Here is a 27837-nt window from a genome sequence, read left to right on the forward strand (position 1 = left end):
TTTATCAAGTGCTTTTTCTAAGGTCAGGAGGTGACACAGTACACAGCCAATTTCTTACGCAGTGCTCCCAAGACAGTATTGAGAAATGCAACTTTAAAGACCCTGCTTCCCAGAGATGAGAGGTCTAATCAGTGCCTACTATTAAAGGGACCTGTATTTCCACCTCATGCAGCATAACTATAATAAAACCACTTAGGGTTTTCTATCTTCAGGATGTAAAAATATCAGCTAATTTGGTTTCCCAAACCTTTGTGAAGTGTCCTCTGTATGGACTTGTAAATTCAGGTTATACAGCTAAACCAAGAGAGAAGAGAATTCAATGTTGAGTCCAGAAATAGAATTCGGGAAGTTCTGACTGTGTGTCTTCCCCGATGTTCCAGTATGGCACCTACTTGAGGGCAAATGTGACTTAAATGGGTGGCCTAAATTAAACGTGAGGCTCCCATCTGATTACCACCTACAAAGATCACAAAAGACACAAGCAGAGCTGCTAATAAACATAGTCCTTAGTTGGCGGTCTAAGCAGAGCCGCTAAGGCTACTGAAAAACAATTTTAGTCTCCAATTAGGACTGACTCACATTAGAAAAACAACGGAAGGAAAAAATTGCATTGCTGCATTAGCAGAGGTCTTTGGCCTTTAGGGTAGTCAACTGCTGCATCACAGAAGATTGAGATAAAAGAGACCTATTAAATCATCCTAGCCTTGGTACTTTGCCAAGAACGACTAGTAATCAGTACCATTAAGCCTACCTTTCTTGCAGCTAATCTTTCACTAGCATTAAATTAACATGCAAATAAAGAGGAATGGTAGGAAACTATTTTAGAGGTATAGTTTATACTAATATAATTTAATGAATATTTGAAAACATGGGATACAAAAGTGTCCATCCACGATTACTGATGGTCTGCCTTTTTCATGTGACATACAAAGTGTAAGTGCACAGTAGATGAAACATGTACAGGAAGCTCATTTGGAGTTCTCTAAGGGAAAAATCTTTTATTCTTAGTGGGATGTGATGTTTGCCCACGGACCTGCTTAATACCATGCAACGGCACTTCAGAACATAGCATTCATTCTTGACCTGAAACGAAGTATGTTGCTGATCGTCCCTGAGGATCACCAAAGCCTTTTACCATGCTTTGCAGAACGTTAACGTGCAAAGAAAATTTGAAATCTCTCCCTGGAGTTCCAAAGTATCACAGCCCCACGTACAGTACAATGAGCATTTTAAAATGCCATAAAGTTCCTGCTAAGGATCCCACCCATCTCCATATTAATGCTGTGTTGGTATCCTTATTATTTGCATTCCTTAAATGCATACATTCAATAACTGCTTGGATGCTGGACCCTGGTTTAGGGCTGAGGGAGAAGGGCTGAATTTTACCATGCAAAGGTTTTTAATGAGTAATTCTTTCAAACTAAATTTCAAAAAGTAATATTTATTTGATCCTCAATGACAACATCAATAGCAGAAGCATCTGGCTTGCCAGATGCTCAAATAAATAAATTAACAATCAAACTTAACTCACCCTTTGAGTAAAGAGTAAGTGCTAATATCACTGCATAGATATTAGAGATTGCCAATTCTTCTTGTATTCCCATGGGAATCAGGGTGATAGAGGGGAGGTACATGACATGAACATCACATACGCACTTGAGCAGTGCACAGGAAAGGCATATGAAAGTAGCCTGAATTTGGCTGAGATGAACCGCTGCTGCTGTTACAATTTTTCAAGAGAGATGCAATTATTCTACAAAGCCAATGCTCTACTAAAATTTCTATTTAATGATTTTAACCAAAGGGACCATTCAGCAAAGATGTCCCTTGTAAATATTGCATTGAGCCTACAGCAGGTTCCTACTTTCTCTTGTTTGCACTGTAGTGGGGGTATGTGGAAGAGGTGCAGGATATTTCCCTAAATGCAGTTGCAGGACAAGGGAAGGCTGGTTCGGTGCTTTGGCTTTTCGGTAACATACCACAAAGGAACTTTCTAAAATATTACATCGCTGGAAAATTCCCCAGACTTAGGTTTCTCTTTAAATTAGACATAAAATAAAGCCCTCTGTACACAGGCAGGGAAACCAATGCTCCCTTGTTAATAGTAGAAAAGTACCCTGTGGCGCACGTTGCAGACCAGACAATACCTGCCGAGCCAAAAGCATGTTTGATTTACACTTTTCTGCCTATTCTTGGGGGGGAAGGAGAGATTCGAGAACTATTTTTCTTACTTATTATTTTATTTTGTGTCAAGTTATTTCGCTCGCTCTCTCTTTTTTTTTTTTTTCTTAATCTAAGTAGCCCAACAGCCCCACATCACATAGTTACAATTATGTTTTGCTGCACACAGCGTTACAGGATCCACAGGGAACTCTGCGGCAGCGCCAGGATCCAGAAGGAAAACATAAAATACCACAGACTGACTTGGTTAGAAGCACCTTGTGGAAAATGAGAAGAAACCATTGATGAGATTTACAACTGCCTACCAAACTTGGATACCAATTCCCTTTACAAACAGCAGGGAATTGAGCATCCCAACCTCTGAGACAAATTTTGCCAGTCCCAGCCCATACTTTCCATACTATAAGAGCATCAGCCTGCTCAATACCATATGTTACCATGAATTGGTCATTGTTCTATTTTAGTACGATTCAATTTTCTAATACCATAAATTAGCCTGCACTTTCATGAGCATGGGAACTGCCGAACCCTTGGTAGTGGTTTGCACATTTATTCTCTGAAGTTTAATAACAAATTTGCCTCTTAGATGCTCTGGACATATCCCCTCTACCTCCAGTCTCTAAAAAAGGGTGAGTTCAGATCACCTTTCCCCCTCTGCAGACACTAATTAGGTCTCTTTCCTTGACGTATCTGTCTATTCTCATTAAATTTGTAGGAATTTAATATTCTTGAGAGTCTTCCCTGACAGATTTGGCTTAAACACTGACTGACAGACAGCACAACTGTGTAAGCTTTTTATCAGTTGGAGACAAGGCTAAAAATATATTCCTGAAAACACAACTTCAGTCCTCCTACCCAAGCTGTGCACTGGGGAATCCAGACTTTGGAGCAGCATCCACAACACCTCCATCCATCTGATGGGGATAAGGACCAGGAAGTCTAGACTGATTCCACTTCTGTGTCTCCCATTATTTGCTACATATTGGCACATGGTAAAGGTCTCATCCATTCTCCATGGGAGTTCAGAAGAGCTTTCCATTGACATTAAGATACCTTTGACAATATTCCCATTACAAAGCAGACTGCAAAGCACAGCAGTAGTCTTCCTGCTTCTAATGATGTCCATGAAGAGGGTGGCATAAGACGCTTCCAAATTATAATAATTTCTAAGGGTGAAAAGGATGTAGCACGTACTGGAGTTACTGATGAGGAACACAAGCACCCATGCTGGAATGAGACAAAAACCATTTTACAGACTCTGCAAAAACCGTAGGAAAGAGATGACTGAAAAGAAAAGTTAGGATTGGCTGAACCACTGCAAATTCTGCTGACAGTTGCTGACAGCTTCAGGAGGGAACCGCATGCGGCTGGTGCCGGCTCTGCTGCCAGCGCGCCGCTCCCACAAAAGGTCTCTGTTTGCTAATTTTAGCTCTTCTGAATTACTTCTTGCATTAGTGCAAACCTGCCTTCTCCATGGAATTCTCCAGGTCGTTCCTGCCTGGACCTCTTGGAGTACTGTAGAGCACCAAATCTGATGGTTAAAAAGCCCACGAGGAGCACACAGCAGCTTTAAATCAGCACTAGCATGGAAAAGGCCAAAGGGCAGCATGGCAAAGCATGCTGCAAAGGCTCACAAACCACTTGTCAGAGAGCCAACGAGGAAGAGGATAGAGAAAATGATGCTCTGCATAAAATTTATAGCAGGCTGCGGTGCCCACTGGCTCCCTCACCAGTGAACGGGTGCAGGATAGATCCTAGTTTACAAGCTTTGCTTTTTCTCCATCACCTCAGCTCCTTCTTTCAGGCAGCAAATAGCGGTACAATCAACATGCAAAAGCCATTTAGGAAGGAGGAACAATGCTGATCTAATCCCCAGACCGAGGGCTTGGACAGAGCTCAAAAAGCAGAGTGCAGAAGCGCAGCTCTACGTGAGACAGCTCAGGGGATGGGATCAGGCCCCAGAGCCTGCTGGCGCCACCGGGTGTCACTTGGTCACGGTGGCTCTGCCATCCCAGCAGTGGCAGTGTGCATGGTGAGGGGGCTTGTTTTCCTGTTTGCTCCGGATTTGGAGAAATCTGAGCAGAATCCTTCCCAGCCCCAAATCCCCTGTTGGAAATGCAGTCAGACACTACCTACAACATTGCTAACAGAACTCAGTGACACAGGGAGCGGCTGCACAGGGCAGGCACCCGTCTTGCTCGGGACAGCCAGAGATCAGCAGCCCCTTCCCAAGTCGGGGAGCTGAGCAGCATCTGAGGCTCACCTGAGAAGACAGCTGGGGTTTTCCCAGTGCCTTGGCAAAGCTCAGACCCCTGTGCCATCAACCTCTCAGGATGCTTTGAGGAGGCTCGGCTGATGTTGCTGCATAGCGTCACCATCTTTACAGGAGATTGCTGTTTCCAGGTCAGCTCCTTTTGGCCATGTTTTTAGTGGGAAACGCTGCCACAGGCATCTCTACCTCTGCTCAGAGGGTTTTAGGAGCCCTCCAGTCCCTCCTCTCTCAGTGAGAAAGAAAGAAGCCAGGCGTGGCGATGCTGTGGAGGTACAGTTTAGCTGCAGCAGCCCGTTTTTTGGGTTTTGTGCAGTGGACTCTGGAAGATGGGTGCTGCAGAAAAGAATTCTGCCCGTTGCCATCCTGGCGGCTCTGAACTTGCAGCCTGAATGCACTGCCCGTGGTGAGGAGAAACAGCCTGCAAATGGGAGGGTAGGGCTGGAGCAAAAAAGGCCAGACCAGTAAAACCAAAAGGCATTGGACCCAAACTGGGTAGAGACATTTGCTTTGCTGTTTGGAAGAGCACAAAATAAAACAGTGACCTTTTATCCCATCAGATTCGTCCCCCTGTTGAGCTTTATCCGCTGACTCTACCAAAGAAGGCATGACTGAGCTCTCACTGGGCTGGAAAAGCAGCACTGTGCTGGGAAAAGGAACTTCTCTTCCAGACCTTTGCATTTTCTTTGTACGTTAACCTTGGCCTGTAGGGCTACCTCTGCAATCCTAAACCTTCAAATAAGTAGCTCACTGGAGAATATTTATGTTGGAGACATTAGATGGACCAGAAAGAACCCAATATGACTTTGAAACATCAGCATGAGTCCGCATGGTTGGCAGTCAGAGAAAACTGGACCCCCTCCCCTACCCTGTGAAAAAGAACAATTGCCTTGGAAATAATTCAGACACAATAAATGAGGGATTCCTTCACATTAACTGTTTTCAACTGCAGATTTATAGTCTAAAATTAAGCAGATGTTGAGTGTTGAATAGAATGCTTAAAAACACAATGGCGAGTTGAAATCCTAGTTTCTCTAAATGTGGCAATCGGTAATTTCAATTACTTATTGGAATACAATTAATATATAATAAAATGGAACAAGCTACTACTTAAGAATATATAAATATTGAAGTGTGATACAACAGTAACAGATTTTCAGGTCTTTCAAAATGGTGCAAATATTTTTGGATACAAGATAGACAACGTACAAAGGGATTTGCAAAGTATATTCTATGTCCTTTAAGGAATTTATTTCAAATAAGGAATTTAATCTTGAAATAGCACCGACTTTTATTTTATTTATTTGATTCCCCGAACTCATGTTCTGAAACGAGACGATCAGATATCCATGAGTTTTTCTCAATATTAACATTATGTTACTCTCATTTGCCTCTTTCACAATAGAGAGATGAGAGACACCTCTGCTCACCCAAACAGAAGGTACTGATGATCGCTGGTGGAAGTGATATGCAGAGCCCAGCTTACCCTGCCCTTTATAGGCTTCAGAAGAAGCTGTGCAATTCACAGTAGATTAACTACAAAGCTCTGTATCATTGTATTTGTCTTGTTCATCACAAAACCACTCTGAAAACACTCGCAACTGTTCTCCAGCTGGAAGGCAGAGCAGGGCTCCGCAGCAAACCAAACTGGAACCAGTCTGAGAGTGTTCTCAGCTTCCACGGAGGGCAGAGGAATAGAGGACGCTTGCTTTAGGTCCAGAGCTGTGCAAGATCAGTCCTTACACTATCCAAGAATACAGCAACAGGCAATGAAAGCAGGAAGTAATTTGGAAACTGATATGGAAAGCTCTCATTTACCTTAGTTTTGGACTAATTTAAAAAAAATATATCTGGGGATTAAAAATAAACACGCACGGGAAAATAAAATCTTGTACCTATTAAAAAAAAACAACACAGGTTTACACAAAGCAGCATCATGAGAGCTGGAGAGGCTGTTGTCTTCATCCCTCTGCTGCAAGACAGTAGCGACAATACCTGGGTCATTCCTGATATGCCTTCTACCAGGGTCTCCAAGACGGAGGTGCTACAGAAACCTGCTTCATTTCTTCAATCTAGGATTTTAATCCATTTCTTTTTGTCCTGTTTGCCATGTACACTAAGACCAAATTGTTTCCTTTATCTCAGTCTTGCATACTGCCTTGTAATCACAAAATTTTTACTTTCCTTCTCTTTAACCTAAGCATCCCCACACCTTCAATCTTTTCTCACAACTCCTGCTCCCTGGGCTCTGATGGCTCTTGCTCCCTCTGCACTTCTAGGAAGTCCACATTTTCTAGCAGCTTCTGGTAAACAGGGGAGCTTGCCAGGCTGGCAGCTGTAGACACTTACTGCAGAATTTCAATATCAATTATAGCCACTGTTCACTTCTCTAGGAACAAAATGTCTCAACAGGTCATTGCTGCAGCTGATCCCCAACAAGAGGTGAACATATAACTTGGTCCTGAGGTGGTCAGTAATGGGACACAGGAAGCAAAACAGAGTGATGTGGTCAGAAGCCTTTTAAGAAGACAAGGTGAGACCAACAACTATTTCCACAGAAGTGCTCCAATCCCTGATGGTGAAAATAACATCAGATACCAACACTCCATACAATGAAAGCTGGATTTGGACCGGCTATTGAGTGGCAAAAAGCTCTTAAATTCAGGAGCTTTCATGGCAGTTATATACTAATGAGCTTCTTTCTCCAAAATATACTTACTTTTTTTTGTTTTTAAATCAAATTGTATCTGCAGAAAATACTAAACCTCTATTAGCCTTATTAGCTTCACTTCATTTTTTACTGTGGTATTTTGATACAAGTGTATGGTGGAATAATTATCTTGTAGATGGCACCAGATATTTAGTTACTAAAATTAGTAAGAAGTCCCTGGTGTTATTTTTAAAATACATGGTTATTTTTGTAGATCTAAAGTAGCATCCAAAAAAAATGATCCTCAAAATCTTCTTTTGTGCAAGGATCATGTAACAGAAAGTAGAGCTCTAGGGTTTAATTCCTATCAATCAACAAAATAAGTTTCACACTACTCCTGGCCAGAGGAGCTAATACACACAGTACCACAGGTCATCAGAGAAGAGCTTAAAATAAAACCAAGAGTGGGTGAGTATTGCTACGTTTTGCCATCTCCTGTATTGCTCTTCTAATTGTATAAAGCCCCAATCACTGAAATAATTATTAGAGGCACTTGAGTTGTTTTACCGATCCTAGCACCTTTCATCCAACTCAGGCAGCTCTGAGGAGCTCTTCAAACACACAGGCTGTCCCTTGGAAAAAATTTGCTGCTGTTCTGAGCCCTGGACGTCCCCCAGAACAGGGAAATATTTGAACAGGTTTTTAAACGGAGGACAAATAAAAAGTAGATGTCTTTAAAAATACAGGCCTCCGAGGCATCTCGGGTTTCCCCCTCTGCAGCGAGCACAGAAGACTGCTTATCTTGGCTCCAAACCAGATTGATGTGTTCGGCCGGAAGATTCACTATAGCTGACAGAGAACATTTCCTTCATCGTATTGCTTCGCCGTGAGAGGAGATAACTCAGGCTAATAATATTCTGTCTCCTTTTTATCCTCCTATAGCCTACGCATAACTTAATTCTTAATTCCAAAGGGCTCACAGAGGAGATTGGCCTGGTGCTAGTTTCATTTACACACATATAAATCAAAACTCAGTCTACCGGAATAGATGGCATTGCACTGATGTTAAAAAATAATATCCTCAGCGAGGCCAGAAAATTGCCCCTCAGCTCCCCCGATCATAAACACCATGTTATCCTAGATTCAGTCACGCCCTCCAAATTTCTAAACATCACATCCCATTTAAATTTGCATGTAAATAGGAGCTATCCTGATTCAGAAGAAATACAGCTTCGCCTATCCAGAACGCATTAGTGCAAATGTAAAACAAGCAGAAAACGGCAGAGTGGTAGAAACCTGGCATCCGTGGCAATTATCTTTACTTCTAATGAATAGCGTCTTCGTTTCTTAGTAACTAATTATAGTGGAACCGTTTGGAGAAAAGGGCCTCGTGATATGCCTGAAAGATCCAGTGTACAGCACCGAACCAGGACTGCATTTGTCTACAGTGTCAGACACTCACTTGCAACCTCCTCCTCGTACCCAAGAGTGCAGGATCAGGCTTCTGAACCTTCCAGGTCCCCTAAGGCACCCCAGGCAGCAGGGACTGCAAGGTTACCCTTCTGGAATAGAAACAAACTGTGTTCCTAGGTCTGAAGTCCCAACCGCCAAGCAGTAATCCTCAGGCACACGGGAAACCCCACTGGCTGCAGGCACCTGCCTGACCGTGACTCCCAGCTGCGTGAAAGCCCTCACTATTCTGCCCTAACTCAAACACACATTGTTGCTTTCAGAAAACCCACATTATTATTCCGGTTTTGAAGCAGGAATTGGGGAAGGCTGAATTCAGAAACTTGGAAAACTGCTAGCAAGACCCTGGTTTCGCTTACCCTAATCTATCATCGTATTTCATCACCAATCTCATACCTGCTCAAAGCTCCCAGCAATGCGCCACCTCTGCCCCCTCCATTAAGATATAAAACAAGGGTTAAGTGACAGATAGTATCAATGTGGATAGCAATCTGTCTCACTCAGAAACCATTGCACCGGGAATAAAGAAAGAATTATTATACTGGTGTCAATATGATAAATTACACTCTCGGTTTTTTCCCAAAGAAGAATTTCTAGTTTTTCAACTAGCACAAAAAACTCTCCCCCTTTCAGCACTCTGCACATCAGAGCAGTTTCTCCTGACATCCTGTTCAGAGTCTCTGCTAATGAAACTGTTTATTTTGGTGGGTGGCTGATGCAGTTATTCATTACAGCACTCATCTTGGAATAAATATGAACTGGGAGCCAGTGATATGAACTCAAACTGTTCCTTCCATATATTTTTTTCTAAAAAATAAGTAAGTTTGAAAGGTCTGCTGGTTGCCTTTGTTAAAGTGAAGAAAATGTTTAGGGGAAATGAGTTTTCAGTGTTTTCTCACACTGCACAGGTTACGCAATCCTGAGTGCCTAAACGCACAAAGTTTGTGGTCACGTTTCCCTCCTACAGCAGTGGGTCCAGAACTGCAGCACCAGACAAAACAGGGTTAGGAGGAACCCAAAGAAGTCACCTCCTGATTCATCATCCCCTCTCCCGAACAGTTTTTGCCTATAGACTTATAGAGGAATTTAGGAAGAAATTAGATGACATTCTAGTGCTAATGGGGATCCATTTGAAATGCTTTCCTCACGTCCAGCCTAAGCTTCCTTTGCTTCGGTGTAACACTTTTGTTTCCTGCCCTAGCCCCACAAACCCTGTCCTTTAGCAGCAGCACAACACGCTTTCAAAGACCCTTCTCACTCTCTTCTGTTCTCTAGGCTGAGCAACCTCTGCCCTTTTAATCCTTCCTTGACAGGTCACTTTTTCTAGACCTCTGATCACTCTTGCTGCTTTCTGCTCCACACCTCTCAGTGTGTAATATCCCAAACAGGAGATTAACTCTGGTTAATATCTCCGCAGAACCAGTTTGCAAGGATCCTTGGGAAACTGGTGAAAGTGCTTCGTGAGTAGCCAGTCCCTCACCGCTGGGCACATTTTCATGGTGGGAGGTCGTACCTCAGAGGAAGCAATGTTCTCTGGTATAGCTAGAGAGATGTCCTTCAAAGGCCTCAAACGTCAGGGCAGAGCAAGGCTTTGCAGTGGGGACCAGGAGGAGGAATGCTTGTTCAGTGCTTCTAGAGAGACAAGCAGCTGGGTCTTGTGTTAGCTCCTTCAGCATACACCTCTGTCCCCCTGCTTCTGCATCATCAGAGAAAAATCATTGCTGGACTGATTCAGAGTGAGACAACCAAAAGCATCATCTCAGATTGAGCTAATCGATTTAGATGCGTGAGAGAGGGGAACAGAAGGGACGTATCTTGCTATTATTGCCACCTCCATGAGGAAAGAGCAATTAATAGAAAAGGTTGACATGTCAGATGGTAATTTTTTGCTGTGCAATTGCTTGCAACCCCAAGCAATGTCATATCTTCGTACTTGTGACCACGCAAAAAAATGATAAGATGTAAGGGAGCAGTTTCATTATTGCAGCAGCTGGAGGGGGATTGCCAAACCCTGGGACATGCACTCCCAGGGAGTGACCTACTGCTCTGCCAGCCCCGCAGCACGTCCATAATCTCTCTCACAATATGGCTGAAAATAGAGCTGGCTAGAGGAAAAAAGGGGAGGGGGTGGGGAGAAAAGCAAACTAATTCAGCTTATTAGTGAAACCTTGAGGAGCAGAAGTCCAGCACAGCAAAAAATGCATCACCAGAGGACTTGTGAAGCCCAGGAAACGAGGACTGGTGGATCTGGCACACGCAGCTGCATTTGCCCCTCACTCTCTGCAGCCAAGTGATGAGTCTCCAAACAGCCCTCAACTCTCTTCCATACCAAACATGGGACCTTCATTCTCTGCATGTTTAAGGAACTGAGCGTGTTTCTGAGACCCTTACCTCTTGGTTTCCAGATGCAGCCAACCCCTCTGCCCTTCAGGTGTTAACTTCACTCTTTGCAAAAATGTGAGCACTGTTTAACAGGTCACACCCTGGGTTTAAAAAAGAAGGAGCTCCTGGGTGGCGCAGGGTGCGCTATTGCAACCCTGAACATCCCTTCTCAGCCCCTCACTTGCCCTGAGATAACCTTCACCTTAATAAGGGTAAGGATATTTGGCAAGCTTGAAAATAGAGAAAGGAAGCTGGATGAGGGTGTACATAGCCTCGTACTCTCAGAGGCATTAAACATTGGCTCAGAAATGCCTACCTGGGCACTGAGCCCTATAAACTGTCTCCCGAAGCTTACAAGGATAAATATGCACTGGCAACAGAGCTTTCCTCCAGCATCCCTGGAAGAGGGATGGGGACCTGCATGCTGGAGGAGGGACATGGGGACTAATGCGGGGAAAGGTGCTGGTTTACATGCAGAACCATTTGAAATGCCTTTCTTTGAAAGCTTCCCCTTTAGCCCGCCCATGTTCCTTCCTGAGCCTGGAGAAAGCTCTGGGAAGTGCTGGAGCAGGAAGATCTGCTTCCTCGCACAGGGCAGGCTCTCCTCCCCAGCAATTACAGTCGCCTACCTCAGCTCTCCCGAACCTCCCACAAGGTTTAAAAAGCAACAGCAGGCTCTCTCCAGCTGGCTATATTTAACTGCAGACCTCTAAGCGCTCTCCTCCCTTTCCACTCCTCTAGAAGAGCCACATGGAAACATGGGGAACAAGAGCTTCTCCTCGTTGCTGTTGTGAGCCTGAAGCCTGGGTTTGCTTGCACCATCTCCGCTCTGGGGCTCCTGCATTGCCGTGTGTGCGATAAAAACCGTCAGAGCATACACAGGAGGAGGAAGGGAACACTTTTGTTTCTCCATCGCAAGAACTGAAGGTACTAAATGTTAATACTTGGAAATCAGCAACTGCCAAGAACAAGTTCCCCACCCATCCATCCACCCTAAGCTTTGAAGTGTTTTCTTTCTAGCTTTACCTTGGCACACTGGCCAAATAAGTCACAAGTTTCCGAAGGTCTTCCTGCCTTATTCTGTCGTGATTGCTGCGGGCTGGGAAGGTCAAGACAGGACCACCTCGTTTATCACGGCCACCTGCAGAAAAATAAAGGATTGTTAGAAAATCAGGCAGGAAGCACACGTCAAAAAAACTACGTGCACTGAATTGATAAACATAAATTACAGCACATTCACAAGCCCGTGCATTCTTTGTAACTTTCAGGCTTGCCTAATTGAGCAAGACGTGCTTGCATTTGCTGGACCTCCAAGGGGGAAATAATTAATAAATAAATAAATAAATAAATAAATAAAACCCCGACACACAAGGAAAATTGCTACTAGCATTTCTTCTGACTTCCACCTAATCCCATCAAGTCTCATATAACTGCCAATCCAAGCAGGCAATGCTAATGAAATCCTACTGTGGGGATAGTTTTAAACTGGTCAACACCTCGAAAGTGAAAGTATTTTTCACTGTCACTCAGCGCGTTGCATCATTCATAGCCAAATAGTTTACAACGTCCCGCCGGTTAGAAGCGATGTATCTCAGTAATGTTTATGCGGTAAGACTTCTGATCTATCTGGCAATTAATAAGAAATTGAAATTTTTATTACAAGTTCATGCCTCCTATGCTTTCTATTTAGAGAGCGTTGTTGGCAATTGGAATGATTTTTGGTTTGTTTTCTTTCTCCTGTACCTTTCCTGTCTTAAAATCCGCTACTTGTAAACTGCCAGTGTCTGGCACTTCATCTGTTAGAGCAATTGTCAAAAGGCTTAGCCATAAGGGAATGACTCTACCCTGAATTATACAATCACAAATCTAGCGAGTAAAGTTTAATAAGCTTGAAACTGAAATCTAGTGTCTCACTCAATGTTTACTTCTTTCTTCGCATATTATCACAGGACTTTTCCAGGAATTGTGTGTTGTTAGGTACGTGTTTGCTTTGTTATCAAGGAAAAAAGTCATTGTAAAACTACAGTTCAAAAAGCTAGCGCAGAACTGCAAGGATCTTGCAAATAAGCCGTAAAAATGCTGATGAGCTTGCACTTTTCAATGGAAAGTATAATCCCTTCAACAGAAATATCCCTTCTGAGAAAGGAAAATAACGTGCTTCTCCCAACTGAATTACCTGGCCAACAAGGAGAAAAAGCCACCCATCAACACGCACATCTCCAGCACCGATCCATGCTGCGTTCTCTCATGCGGCACACGGGAAGCCGGCACTCAGTGGGGTCATGACTTCTGTAGAGGTGCTAAACACCCTAATTCAGGAGGAAGAGTCCTAAGAGGCTCTGCTATAAGAGTAGTATCGGCATGAGAGCACGTGTGCGCTTGGAAAAACAGTATCCTGGATCACTACAGGACAAAGAATTGCTCTGGCCAGAATTTAGATCAGGAACCAAGGGGGTGCCTCATATGGCAGGAGTTCCTGCAGGTGGACAAACCAGAAACCAAACTGATGAGACACATGCACGTACCCTCAAGGCACAGGTTTTCCAGCTGGCCCTGCTTACAGGTCAGAGAAGTCACTTGTAGATCCAGCTCCCATCTGACAACATACCCCCTGTCCATTTTATTCTGAAACTGTCCATTCAGTTGATTCCATGATAGCTACAAGCTCACCTTCTAGCACAGTGTTTCTCTACGTGACCAAAGTCACACAGAAGCAGCTAAAAATAGCAATGTTGTTACTATATATACATTTTTTAAATCACTAAGTCCCGTCTAAAGAATTTTCTACAGCACTGCAGACCGTACAAGTCAAAGTCTCTTACATAAACTCCATCTATACAGACAGAGATGCCAGTGTTACCCTGTGTTACAGTTCGTCAGCACTGAAATTCCTATAGTTTTCAATGGATGCTATATACCTGAAGAGCTGCTTTGTGCAACTCTCCACTGGAGCCAGGTCATGCCTGATTTCTCCAGGGGTTGAAATGGACAGGCAAAGAAGAGATGCCATCTTCATTTTGAGCCCTCATGCAGCCAGGGGTACATATGGCGTCTAAAGACTGTCCTGCCTAATCTCCACCCAAATCTCTGTGCCTGATGTTTGCCTTTGGCTTCACACCATGAAGGTGAGGAAGATCCATGGGAATTCGGTCTCACCTTGGCTGACCCATGCCTCTGCCACATAGCACGAGAATGGGGGTGTACTGTAACAAGGATTCAATTTACGAGGAAATAAGCTCATTTTTATTTTCAGACCTATATACATATATATGTATATAACAAAAAAAAAAATCATCATTTTAAACACATTCTCCCTTTGTTGAGATTGTTTCACACACCGTAACAATGCCAAAACCATTATATCATGCATGATGTGTCCAACAGAAAAGAAAGCCAGCCTATAGAATGGCAAACCAATGCAGTAACTAAAGCTGGAGGGAAATATTTTTTTCACCACAGGAAGCTTTTCAAGGTTTTGAAAAATTTCCTGTCATATCAAGATGTAACCAAGGCTTTCAAAAGCTTCCAGATATTCACTGAAGCAGAGACCTGAACTTGAATTGCATCCCAGAAGAACATGCTACCCGCTACTCAGTAAGGCTCCCTCTCCTCCTCCACTCCCAATTATTTAAGTATTCCTACAAAGTGGAAAAGCACTAAAAGATGAGATCGGGAGACATCCAAGCCCACAGTTATAAACTTCTCCCAGGATATGAAACACCCGGGAAGGGCCATTAGCTTCCCACACTCCAGCAGCCCTGATCACTCTGATGTTCCCCATTCACCTCAGCTTGGTAAACCAAAAATTGTGTTTCTGGCCAGAGATCCCTTTCCCACCTAGAGTTCCACCAAAGTGAGCTCTGCAAAAAAAAAAAAAAAAAAAAAAAGAAAAAAAAAATTATATAAATCCTGCCAGGCTGAAAAAGTTAAATTAGAAAATTCTTGAGCCTTTTACTAAGAGTAACACAAGGATTTCAGCTACAGAAAAAGAAGCAGGGTCCAGAATGTTCCTGTCCTGTCTTTGCTTCAGGATAACAATTGTCCCTCAACAGGTCATCTAAATTGTCCTCAGGGGAACAGGATAAATAAGGCTCTAGCGCAGAGTCAGAAGTTACCAGGACAGATCGGAGAAAATGGGTTAATTCTCATTGGAGGAGGTTGGTTACACGATGACCCAGTTGGAGGTTTCTGGATGATGGAAGGATAAATAAGTGCCTGGACCAATTCCTTCTAGTCCTATGGCACAGAAGAACAAGGAGACATGGGGCAAATCTCAAGAAATGTGAGGTTTAGAAACAAATGTTTCTCATTTGTGATAAAATTACTGCTCTATGCTTTGAGCAATAGGGTGAAATTATTATTACAAGTGCATCGTACATATTAAAATCCTTCACTTGTTTCCAAATTATTCATGAGCAATCCCTAATTTTTATGACTGTCTGCATAATTTACAATTTTATGAAGGGCCTGTGTGAAGAAACGTCAGGTTTCTTCCAGAACAAACCACGGTATGTTTAATCCACCATAAAACTTGCAGAGTTCAGTAACTGTGGTTTACTCTCTTAAGTACTAATAATATGTAGCTTTTCCATTGCATTTTATAACCACAAATCTCAGCTTTTCTAGGCTGACTAAATGGGATATTACCACTGTCAAACTTTAGTCACCTAACATGCCTATATTAGGACGCTCATCTCCTCTAACGGAGCCTCCAGACAGGTAGCAACAGCTACTAAAGGAGAAGAAAATCTTTTGGCATTGGCCTATATCTTTCTTCTTCTTTACTATTATCTCCTTTTTTACTGAGGGGAATAGCGAGGTACAGAGAAGGGAAGAAATTCAGCCCAGATCCCACAGCAAGTCACTGGAAGAACCAGGAGTAGAAATGAGGTTTTCTGACGTTTAGTCAGGATCTAGTGTTAGAGCTTCATAGTGCTTAGGCTAAAAGTCAGCAGCTAAGGGCATAGAAACTCTGTTTCTGCTTGTTATTAATCCACCCAAGGAGCCTAATTTTGCCCCCAATCAGCCATGATCTCAACACCAATTTTACATGCACAGTCTCTTCAGAGAACTACCCAGCATATTGTTTTAAAAGAAAATAAAAAAGGAAGGAAGTAAAGAGTCTCAATTGCTCTAATCAATATGTCCTATCTCCTGCCTCCCACTGGGCTCACAGACATGGGATTCAATAATCAAACATGTCATTAGGTTTGCTAATTACAGTTATTAAATGCTAAAACAAACAGCTGATAATTTCTAATTGTTTTTCAAGGTGGGTTTTCATGGGCTTTGCTCTGATTTAGAGAGGCAAACAGATGGTCTAGTTATTAGTGTTCTGGAAAAAGGAGTCAGAAAAACACATGTTCTTCAGGGCACAAAGTACACTGAGAACAAATATTTAGCCATATATGTCTTGCATTCCTTCCTTTGTTGATGGCCTTGCCTGTCAGTGGCTTGGTTGCCGGTTCTTCCCATCTCCCTTTCTTCTAGGCTACACAGAAACCATTGCTAAATTCAGCATTTGTTCCCAGAAGTAGGATTACATCATTTTTCCTCCACAAATCGTACAGGGGATATTGCAGTGATGGCACAAGGCATCATGATGCATACCACATTAAAAGAAAACATTAAAGAAACCTCAAAAAACCTGCATGAAAGCAGACAGCACAGTCAGTTACCTTCTGACGACCGCTTTTCCGGTCAAGCCTGCAACCAAGAAGAAAGGGACTCTGGCCACAAGATCTCCATCCTGGCAGCTGCCTGAACTGACATCTTAATCCTCTCACTGGTCGGCCCAAATGCTTCTGCCTATGATGGCTCCAACTGCTGAGAGTTAAGTCAAGATGTTGGCCAACCCAGAGCGTTGTTAATGGGAACTCTGTGAACGGCCTTCCCAATTTCAAGTCCTGAGGCACATCCATTCCTGATAATACACAAAAAGCTGAAATTCCAGCTTTGTGTAGTCCTGTTTAAGACAGGAAATTATCAGTTTCCTTTAATGCAGACTTCTTGTGTATAACAGATAATGATTTTATCGAGCTCTGTTTTCAAGCTGCATCTCTCCAGTTCTATCAGCCATTCTATCACGACACTTACCTGCTTGCATTTATCTATATTTAAAGTATTCAAGCCCTCTGCTTCCTTTTGCACTCTTTTTATAAGTATGAATTCACCAGGATTAACCATAGATGCAGACAAACGTCCATACACATAAAGGCTCCCGAGGACCTTGTCTAAGGTCCTGCAACACAACAGCAACAGAGCCAGGAGCAGTGCACAGTGTCTCTGGCCCCCGTTCAGATGTCTGCTGCAGTTCAAATGAACACAGTGCTTCATCTGACCCCTGGAGATCATAAGCTGATCAATCTTGATGTTGCAGACTCTGCTGAGATCATAAGTGAGTTTCCAGAGGAGCTGAAATACTCTTCAAAAGTTATTTCAGTCCAAAATATGATGAAAAAAAGAATGATAATGAAGAGAACTAGGAGACAGGATGAGCTCAGCTGATGTCAGGCACCTCAATAAAATGACAAACAGTATGCTCTGGACTTCTAAATCTAATTGACGGACTTCCTAGGACAGCAAAGTACCAAGGAATTAGTATCCAGAGTCTTAATATTCCTTTCCCTGCCATAGCTGAGCTCTGTGAGAGTCTGCTTGCTACCAGACCTCCTGTGAACATACCTCTATACTAAAACTCCTCCAGCTTCAAAAGGGACTAATTTGTTGTAAGGGTCATACATAGGATTATCTGTATGATCACCCTCAAATTCAGTTGGTTGCAAAGCAGGTGATTCTAGTGCAATAGTGGTGGAAATTTAAGCTCCCACAACAATCCCACCTGCAAATTTACACAGCCGCAATGCAGTCACCAGCACCTGATCCACCAGTGTGTTGCTCTTTGCATCATGCCATATCCCAGAGTCAAGTTCCTGAATCAAATCCTAATGGCCAACATTTGCAACATTACATTTAGGGTTAACGACTCCAAAAACAAGGCTGTATGTTCCCACGAGAAGATCTCTTGGCAGAGCAGATCAGAGCAGTGGCTGTAGGTGGGATGCTCAGTGCAATGGCCGGAGGATCCCATTTCCCACCTGCTGAATTTGTACCACAACCACCCAGAGCCACTGCACGGATATGAAGAGACCATCTATTGTGGACTGTAAATACACCTTCATTGATTTATGAGACTATTTTGGGATAATTCTTTGATTTGAATGTTTACTTGCCGACAAGCCACTGGGAAAATTGTCTCATTTCCCACTGAGAAAGTTATTGCCCCAGCAAAGCAAAACTAAGGACAAGCGAGACTCATTAAACCAAAGAAAGAGCTTCTTTGTGTGGAAAGCAAAACTTCCACAGAGAGTCCAGAGGAGCCCGTTTCTTCCTCTGGAAGAAGATGGTTTGTTGTGAAGTATCAAGGGAGGACCAGAACCATCTTCTTCAATGCTGCCCCTTACACCTGTGCAAACATCACTGCCTTTTGCTCCAGCTGCAAAGTAATATTTTTTATGTCGCTTTCTCTATTGCAGATGTATGGGATAGCTGTATATATTTAAAAAAACAATAGAGAAACTGAAAAAAAAAAAACAAATCCCAAATCTTCTAAAAAAAATATCCCACTGCACACCCTCTTTCCCCTGGAGAGGGGAAGGGAACAAAACAGCACGTGGCGATGTCAATCACACTACTGAAATTGGTACCGACAGGCACTCCAAACTCACACCACTGGGCATCATGGTGGAAGCTGTACAGAATAAGGAGAAACAAAGAGAGGCCATAGTCACCCTGATCACAGACTGTTTGTTTTCCTGATTTGAGATGAGCACAGAGAAACAGCAATGACAAAATTTCTAATGTTCATCAGCAAAGTGAAGTATGTGATAAACTGATTTAATATAACTGGCTGCTCAAGTTTGCCACATCCTCAGCAGGTAAGTCCCTGACAGCTACAGCCAAGTAGAGGATCCTGCCAATTAATGAAAGTTCAGGGGAGAGTTCAAGCTATTGGACTTACATAATTGCTATCAGGAAGTCTTTTTCCTTTCTGGTTTTAAGAAGAAATTCAGCCTAGAGCTGGAAAACAGTTGGATGAAAATGTTTCTGAAATTGCACATTCCAGCCAAGTATTTCCATTTCAAATAGCCTGTATTTTCCCATCAAAAAGTTATTAAAAAACCCAACCATTGCTAATATAGGAAGGATGTCCAGTTGTGAATTTCAGTGCTTCTTGTCAGTTAAAATTGATTCCTTAGGAAAAAACAATAAGCCTGCAAACCAAAGCACTTTCACAGAAATAAGGAAGTTTTCAGAGGTGACGAGTCTCATTAGTAGGACAGAAGAGCACCCCTTACTGCAAAATGACCAAAATGATTGGTTGTTACTGTATTAATTACCTCAGATGCTACAGTCACCTCCCTGGGTCTTTATATTGATTTATAAGCTCCCAGCCTTGATTTCTATGCAAGGACAACCCTCAACTGCCTGTGCTAATGAAGATGATACCTTTGCTGAGATACATATGGAGCTCACTGTGTCTTTAAGGACAAGAAAACCCTGTGAGCTGGAACAGGATGGGATGTATATGGGCCTTCTTGCCTCACAGGCTCAGTTCCTTCCTCTTATTGTTATTTTCAAAGTCCCTATCATTAATTGAGAAGCTATACCTATGTGACAGGATGCAGGAAACCATCGACCAGGAGGTGGTCAGAGTCCAACGTGTTTGGATGATACCCAGTCAATGACTTGTGATCCCCCGAGTCTTTTTGCATAGAAATTTTGATTGGGTTGACTTTTTGCCCAATTTTGTAAGGCACTTGAACCTTTCTGCCTCTGCACAAGACAGCACAGGTTGCATCACTACTCACACATGCTAATTAAGGAAGTACATAAAGGAGAAATCTCCCTGCTCTAAGGAGATACCGGTGGATCTCGGCAAGCTGCTGGTGTCCGAGCACCAGACAGTAAGTGCTGGCAGTGACTAGACATTCTCCACAAAAATAGTTTAATATAGCCCATGGCTACAGTTAAAACGTATGGAAAGAAATACATCAACTGATTCTTCGCACTACATTTAAAACCATCGATGAAATCAGAAATCCTAGGAAACATTTTGATTTCTGCTTTAACCTTAGAGTCTCCATGAGGATATCTAAACAGCCCCTATAAGTAAAGGTTCTTCTCTATTCTCAAATATGACCTAACACTCTTGAAAAACAAAAGGAAAAAACAAACAACTGCAAAAAAAAAAAATCCAGCAGGCTCAGACCTCATCAAAAGACCTGGAAACTTTATAGTCTAAACTTCCGTGTTTTCTTCTTCACAGAAAAATCTGCATCAATGCAGCAGCAAATCCTAGATGAAAGCATGATGGCCCAAAACCACTAGAAAAATTCAACAGTCAAGCAATACTATGTTTTTCTAATAGTGTATTTCCTCTTTTTGGAATTTCTCTTGGTTTCAAACTACATCAGGGAATGTTATAAAATGGAAGACAGTTTTCTGTAACAAAATTTATAAGAACTGTTGATCTTTCATTTGAAATTTCCATTCCAGAGGAAGAAGATAATGGAAACTTTTAATTTAAGTCAAAACTTTTTGTGCAAATACAAAATGTTTACATCATTCAAAAATTAAATATTTTGGTTAGTGCTATTCCCAACACAACACAAATTCCAGTGTCCACAAATCAGCATTTGAGACCCCCTGAAACCTGGATCTGAACTCTTGCAGTGCCCACAGGGCCCTGGGGTCTCATTTCAACCCTTTCTCTGAAGACTGAAGTGCATCCATTGCAGAAAAACAAAAAACATGCCCCTCCACATGGGGTCCCGTATACCTCTGGCACTAAGTGACCTGTGGTGTCTTCAGACAAGTTTTTGGGAAGGTCAGGGTCTTCCCTTCTGAGCTTTCCTCTTTGATTCTTCCTGTTGGCCTAAATTCAGTGAAACCTAATTGCAAAGTTGTCCTTTCATCTGATCTATTTACACTGAAATTCCTCCTCTGAAAGACCTTTCAGGAAATCCCTGTCTGTTTTTCCTTCAGGCTCTCAGCCAGGCTCAGACGTTGCTGTGACCCAGCTCACAAGGCTGCTCCTGAGACATGTGGGGTTGGGGACGGAGGGCTTTTGAAGGATGGAGATGGCCGAACTATTGCCTCGTCCACGTCTCCCTGCTCTGCGCCTTTTGTTGCCCAAAGTCCACAGAAAAACCTCCTGCTTTGCTGAACAAGTGTTGGGAGCTCAGCTTGTCACAGCTGCCGCAGCTCGCTGGCTTATTACACCCCTCTGCCTTTTGCTGTTGATTCCTCCGTGCTCAACCACCCTCTCAGAAACCTGCCCAGCCTCCTCCTTTGTACTCCTGCTCAGCAGATGAGCAGACAGTACCTGGGTGACAGGCGGGAGCCCACGCGCTGCCACTCTTCTGAGCCCTCCAGGGAATGGGAAGTGCCGGGAAGGATCCTGAGAAATTCTTTTGGGTGGGACGTGGGGAAAGGGCAAATGCTTTCAGCGAGACCCACGGCATTAGTCAACTAACAAGCTTTTCATAGCCGAAGTGTATGCAAAGCTCCATGCGCGGGAAGGGAACACAGTAACACGCTGCCCTCCCTCTCCTGAGCGCCTCATACGCTTCCTCTGTATTGCACTGATCAATAGAAAATCTCCTATAAATATAATCGAGCAGCTGAACAACATCCCAAGTTAAACCATTCTTCTAAAACAGCATCCCTGTTTCCTAGGAAAGACTACAAGCCCAGCTTCCAAAATATTTGACCACCTCTCACTGAAAAAAAACCACATAAAATAATCTACAACCTGTTTTATTTCCTCTCCTCTGCGCTCATCATCTCCTCAGAATACAAAAATCAGTCTCTGGCCTGTAGCTCTCTCCCTAATGGCTCCCAAAGCCATTCCGTTGCTGGAAGCAAAACAGTGAACCACCCAGGCAAAGCCAAGATTTTATTAGGGTTTAGGCAACAAGCAGGCGGCCAAAGCCTCCCCCCTGCCAACCCCCTGCTTAATCTGCTTCACGAGGTCAGCGATGGAAGCAATCAGACGGCGATGGCTGGGATGCACCGTGCTCCCGACTGCTTAGGCCATCTCTCTGCTTATGAGTGCCGGAATGGGATTTTCAGGTGCTGTTTAGACACACATACACATGAACTTTGCTTGAGTTCAGTCTAGCTCATACATGAGATCACTGGAAGAAATCAAGACCCAGTTCCAGGAAAAAATCCCAACGTTATCCACCCCTCAACTCTCCCGCGGCGCAGGGATGCGGATGCAGAGCACTGCGCCTGCTGCTCGCTGCCGGCTGAGCCAGCTGAGGGGAAGCGCCAGGCACAGAGCCCCAGACGGCATTTAGGCTGGATGAATCCATGCCCAGCTAGTTACAGCTGTATTTCAACTCTGAAATTAAGTGCACTTCTGAAAGCTTGAGTGCTCCTCTGAGATTCCACGGCTGTGCAGGCAGGTCCTGTTGTGCCTGCTCTGGAGCAGGCAGGAGCCGGTGTCACTTCCCTGCCTGTTCTGCCCTGCTGCTCGGCATGGTCCAGGCACGGACCATCCACCGCACTGAAACACAAAGCATGGTATGGCCCCTGCCTGAAGGAGCTCGTTTGTTCTCTGCAGCTTTCCTGTCAAATCATGGACTAAAAAACAAGCTGGTGAGCCAGAGCAGATGAGAATGGAAGTAAACTATGCAACCGAGATGTTCAGCTGAGATTTTTTTTGTGTGTGCTGGTAAATTCTGCTGGTGTAAGAAGAACCCCCTTGACAACTTTACTGTACTGTTATCATTAAAATTAACTTTAGTACGAAACTCTGAAGAAGACTCAATAAAATTCTCCTTCTCCTCAAGGAGGCCTGATTACAAATGCAATGTGCTCCCAGAGTCTGCACCAACTACAGAACAATTTTATTATTTTTTTTTAATCTTGCAAAGTCCAGCTATTTGATTTTTCTATTTTGGCAAACATTTTCTCTTCTGTGCTCAGAGCATACCTTAGGAAGTTATTCCACTTTAATTAAAAAGAACCTACTCATCAGCTGAAGTGCTCAAATCCTTTTCTTAATCTGCTTTATTACAACAACACAGAGCAAGACTGGGCAGTACTTAAATTCTGGGCTGGAGGGCAATGCTGGGGCCATTGCGAAAAGACACTAGCCGCTCAGAGCATTCTGTCTGCAAAGGCCCCTGACAATTGTTGCCCATAGTCATTGCTTTTGGAGACCATGGAGAGGAGGTGTTAATCCTCGGACAGCTGTCTAGCTAACTGTGTCAGGAATAGGCACGTTTTGAGCAGATACAAGTCTGGAGGCTGGTGAGCCTACGAGGAGCGAGCTGTCCCTTGCCTGCAGCGGATCGCAGTGCGAAACCCTGGGGGATCATGTCGGTGTTGCTTGTTTAACGCCCCCCCACCAGGCAAGCTTGGCCTGGGACAGCATCTAACGAGCTGATGATTTGGTGTGAGACCCTCTGGCTCAGAGCTAAACACAGGCATCGTCAGTGGAAGGGGCTGTATAAACGATCCAGACAGGTTGTCGTTATTAAATATTCCATGAATTACCAAATGATCCTGCAGTCATTTCCATGTGAAGCAACAGCAGGAGCCAAGAACTAAATTCCAGTACAGTCCCTGCATAAATTCCTCCCTTTCACTTGCCCAGAGCGCCCAGTTCAGCTTTGTGTCGCAAACAAGTCTGTAGGTACGCTGTGTTTTTATGACTATGTTCCTCTCTTTGGAGCAGTGAAAGACAACAACCGCATAAAACACGTCAGGACATTCAGAATGAGTCACCAGTGCCAGGTAAAGTAGTCCTACATGCGAGTACTGTTGGGATAGTCTTGGGTTTTCACATGAGGCTTTTGGTGTCTCACAAAGTTCCTCAAAGTCCTGGATTTTCATGTTCCTCAGAAAATTTAGGGTTTATAGAGCTACAAGTCATTTGCCTAAGTCACTGCTGGACTTATGATCCCTGGACTGTTTAACCGTTGCTACATGGGAAAAATCTCACACCAACCATTAGGCAAGGCAAAAGCTTGTCCTGCCTGGCCAGGCATCTCTGTGGCTCAGCAGGATGACAAGCCCCAACCTTACGGGCCTCACTCCAGCACCTGGAGGGAGAGCCAGGGAGGAAGAGTCCAGGCACCCAACGGCCTTGCTCCTACTCTCGTCCCCTCTGCAGTCAGCACAACTGGGGAGATGAAGGGAGCAAAAAGCAAAGACTACAAACAAGGGGGATGGCTATTTTTGATTCAGGTTTTCTCATCACGACAGGCAAGATCACCAAAAGCAGTCTGAATAGTTTGCAATCATCAGAGACGCTGGCACTGGAAATACCCTTCTTTTATGCTGCCAGTTTGAGTGACTTCATGCAAGATTATGATCGCTTCAGACTTTCTCTTCCCCCTCTCCCTGACAAGTTCTAATTCATGCCAGAAACAATATCACCCAAGCCATTCTCAAAGCCTTTTCCATATTGTCTAGTCCTCATCCACCCCCAGGTCCTCGAGAGATTTGTCTCCTGAATGAAGGCTGTAAATCTTTGTACAGGATGGCAGGAGATCTTTGAGCATCTGAGTTATTATGTAAATGCAGCATCAATGGTACTTTTAACTGCAAGTTGATCGGGATTGCAAATGAAACACCAGTGATTTATGGGCCTGAGTGCTTCCTACAAACAGGAATTAATGCTATTCACTGACCTTGAACCCAAAGCAGGATCCCTGAACCGTCCCTGAATGCTGAGACAGCACAGGTCTGGGCTGGAGCTGAGAAGCTGCATTTCATCCCAGCTGTGCTGCCCATTTACCTGTTTCTCAGAATACGAAGACAATCAACATAGGCCAGTTTCCAACATTCTATTACTGGATAACCCTGTTCCACATACAGCCCTTTTCTTAGCAAAAAGAGCTAATTTAAGTACTACCAAGTCCAAACATGAAACTGGTCCCTCATGACTCTGCAGTGCCATAATGACCAGGACGCGGTAGGCAGTGCTCATGCTGGGCTGGAGGGATCCAGAAAAGATGTGCTTACCTGACACGAAGGCCACTTTCTCCTTCAGTATAGGGAGGACATCAGCAGCTTTTAAACCATCATTTCGAAAAGAACCTGCAAAACAGAGGAAAACAGGAAATTAGAAGAGAGCTTGTCCTTGCTCCCAGCTTCAGGTACACTCCATGTTTCTCAAAATTAGACTGGAGAACGTCTATAAATTACATAAGAACACCGAGAAACAGACCCTAATGGCTGATACACAAACAGCACTAGCATTAATAGAGAAGTTTGTAAAAAGAAAATACAGAGAATCAGCTCATCACTTTATCCTTAAAGAGTTTTGAAAAGTTAACAAATTTCGCACCAAGTAACCAGATTTACCCCCACTGCCTATTTCACAGACCATACTACTGAGCCTGGGAAATGCCCAGCTTGCACACCGAGCCAGGAACCTTCTCCCTTCGCCGTTTTGAACACAGCCCAGGCAAAATTGCAGGGCACGTTACAGCACATACACACCCATTTAGCATCAGCCCTTGGGACGGATTTGTGGGGACTGGCTTAAAAGAGGCTTTTCCCCTTTCTGGTCTACACAGCACAGCTGGAGATGGAACGGCTCAAGGTGTGGACTGCACCCAGAGGTAGGACACACTCCTTACAAGCCAGCCAAAGTTTTCCCTGGGTAAGGAGTGGTTTGAAGCCACAGCGCATACTCATGTATTCATGCTGTTTGATTACATGTTAAATATACCTGCCATTTGCCTTCCCTACAATGCCGAATTTTTTCATGTCTCCTGAAAGTTCACCAAAGAAATCCCAGATTTTTACTCTCCTGGAAGCCTTAGCAAAAGAATTGCTGATGGTTTCAGCCACCAGCAGCATCTTTCTGCTCTGCCAAAGAGCAGCAGTAATGGATCACCCCACAGCAGGTCGGACACTGCTATTCCATCAGTGCTATTACAAAACAAAAGATGGGTTTGAAGGACACCTTTGCAGTTTCTCTGAAAAATAACTCATCCATCACTGGGTAGTGAATACCCATCACGACAAGTGATCTTCAATATGGCCTTAAACCTATTCCAGCTCATCAAAGAGTACAACACATTTGAAATCCTGGATTTTTACTTTCTGCCTTTCGCAGGCAGGCAGCAACCACCATTCTTCTGAAATGGTACTGGGGCAAAAGAGTCTTCTCACTAAGCTGCTTTCTTGACTGGCTAGAAACAGGGCAACATTGCTCCAGCCATCACACCTTTGCTGAATCCCGCAGATGACACTTGACCATCTGGGTCTGAAAGTGGGAACGGGGATAAAAGCCTGCCCCCCCCCCCCCCAAATTGTCATCTATTTCTTGCATCATGCAGCCTGAAGTGGTTCAATCCATGCAAACATGGAACAGACAGGATGAAGACCATAACAGCCATTTTCACCTGCAGCTGAACCTGCATATTATTATGGTTGAGTTACTGTTAATGGCAAATGAGGTAGCATTTGCCATTCATTCACAGTCAGCTTGTGCAACAAGACCATCTTGTACATGCAAATACATCCCTTACTGGTCACCAATGGCTACAACTACCTCTCTGTGTCCCCACATGTTCTCAGGTGTCACCTCCCCGACACTCAGCTCCAGAGGATGAGCAAGTTCACCAGCTGAGCCTGTGCTCATGAAAATCAGCACACAAAGGAGTGCGGTAACGCAGTGCAAGGCCAACACCAATGTAACTGCAATTTGAATAAGCGTTGGAGCACGGTGCTGAGAGATCCCTAAAGAGTGCTTTGTGTTAGTAAAGTGTTTTGGGACCAGGGAAACTAGTCCTGGTTGTTGAACTCTCTCGGTGCTCAAGTAAGCAGGACTTAAATATACGAGGCTTTGCTATTAAGTTATCCTCTTAACAAGAATAACCTCTCAGATCCCAGGCTGTGGCTAGCTCTCACATCAAAGGTAGGAACTGTTCAGCCACAGGCAATGTCTGGAATTTAAGCAGCTTTGTACACAAGCATCTCATCCAACCGTGAAGCAAATGAGAACAGCTAATGTGGTAGCCGCATCACAATGGCTTGAAGACACTAAAGTGTAGTACTGGGCCAAATTTCTCCAGCTGCAAGATCAGCGGTGTCAGTGCAAGTTGAGTTTTGGCCAATACTTGTTAAATTTGTCAGGGAAAGAGCAAAGTCAATATTTAGGCACTTAACTGTGCAGTAGACATTATACACTGAAGTCTTAGTGAGTACCACCAAAAAAGTGTCAGTGGGTTCTGGTATTCATGTATGTAAAACACACAGTAAGGACTTCTTAGCAAGAGCCTACTATACTGAGGGCTGAAGAAGAATTTCAAATACCCTCCCACAAGGGTATCTATCTCACAGAAGTAATACACATGGAGACCAGGAGAAAAACGTATGACTTTTAAAGACGGCCACCTCCTGAGCTAGAGCAGGGCAGGCTGAAGGGAAGGGGCTTGCTGTTAACAGCCCCGATGTCCTGACTGCACACAGGAGAGGCAAGAAAAGACATGAATGGGGACACTGCTGCCAGCAGGTGTTTTTGCCTTTCTCACCATCACCCAGGACAGGTCAGTCATTCTCCAAAATGATGAATGAATGAATTAGAAAACTGTGAGCCCGTCCTATAGCCAGGTAATCAAAAAAACCTCCCAAGAGCTGCAAAAGTTCCCTTGGGATGAGTGAGGAAACTCCTGAAGGTAGATCAGTGCCTAAAGCAATGCCCTTGCTCTGGGTGATGTACGTGCTCACCCAAGTGGCAGCTCATGACTGATAGATGAGGCCATGGCCCCTGCTTTCAGAGGTGACTCCAGCTCCTGTCAAAATCCTCACATTAGCAGCTACATGTCAGAGCATGCTGTCAGGTTTTCCAGCA

General features: G+C 43.8%; 1 protein-coding gene across 4 annotated transcripts in view; it reads right to left on the reverse strand.

Moving 5' to 3' along the window:
• KALRN (kalirin RhoGEF kinase) overlaps nt 1-27837 on the reverse strand; it is a gene marked incomplete at its 5' end in the record, with an annotated part of 529922 nt that overhangs the window by 340271 nt on the left and 161814 nt on the right. For all 4 annotated transcript variants that reach the window (XM_082483615.1, XM_082483616.1, XM_082483614.1 and 1 more), the window contains 2 exons: nt 11979-12093; nt 24996-25070. In XM_082483615.1, the coding sequence (XP_082339741.1) occupies nt 11979-12093; nt 24996-25070 (190 nt within the window). The remainder of the gene's footprint in view (nt 1-11978; nt 12094-24995; nt 25071-27837) is intronic.

Source organism: Vanellus vanellus, assembly GCF_965231255.1.
Source record: "Vanellus vanellus genome assembly, chromosome: 5".
NCBI lineage: Eukaryota > Metazoa > Chordata > Aves > Charadriiformes > Charadriidae > Vanellus > Vanellus vanellus.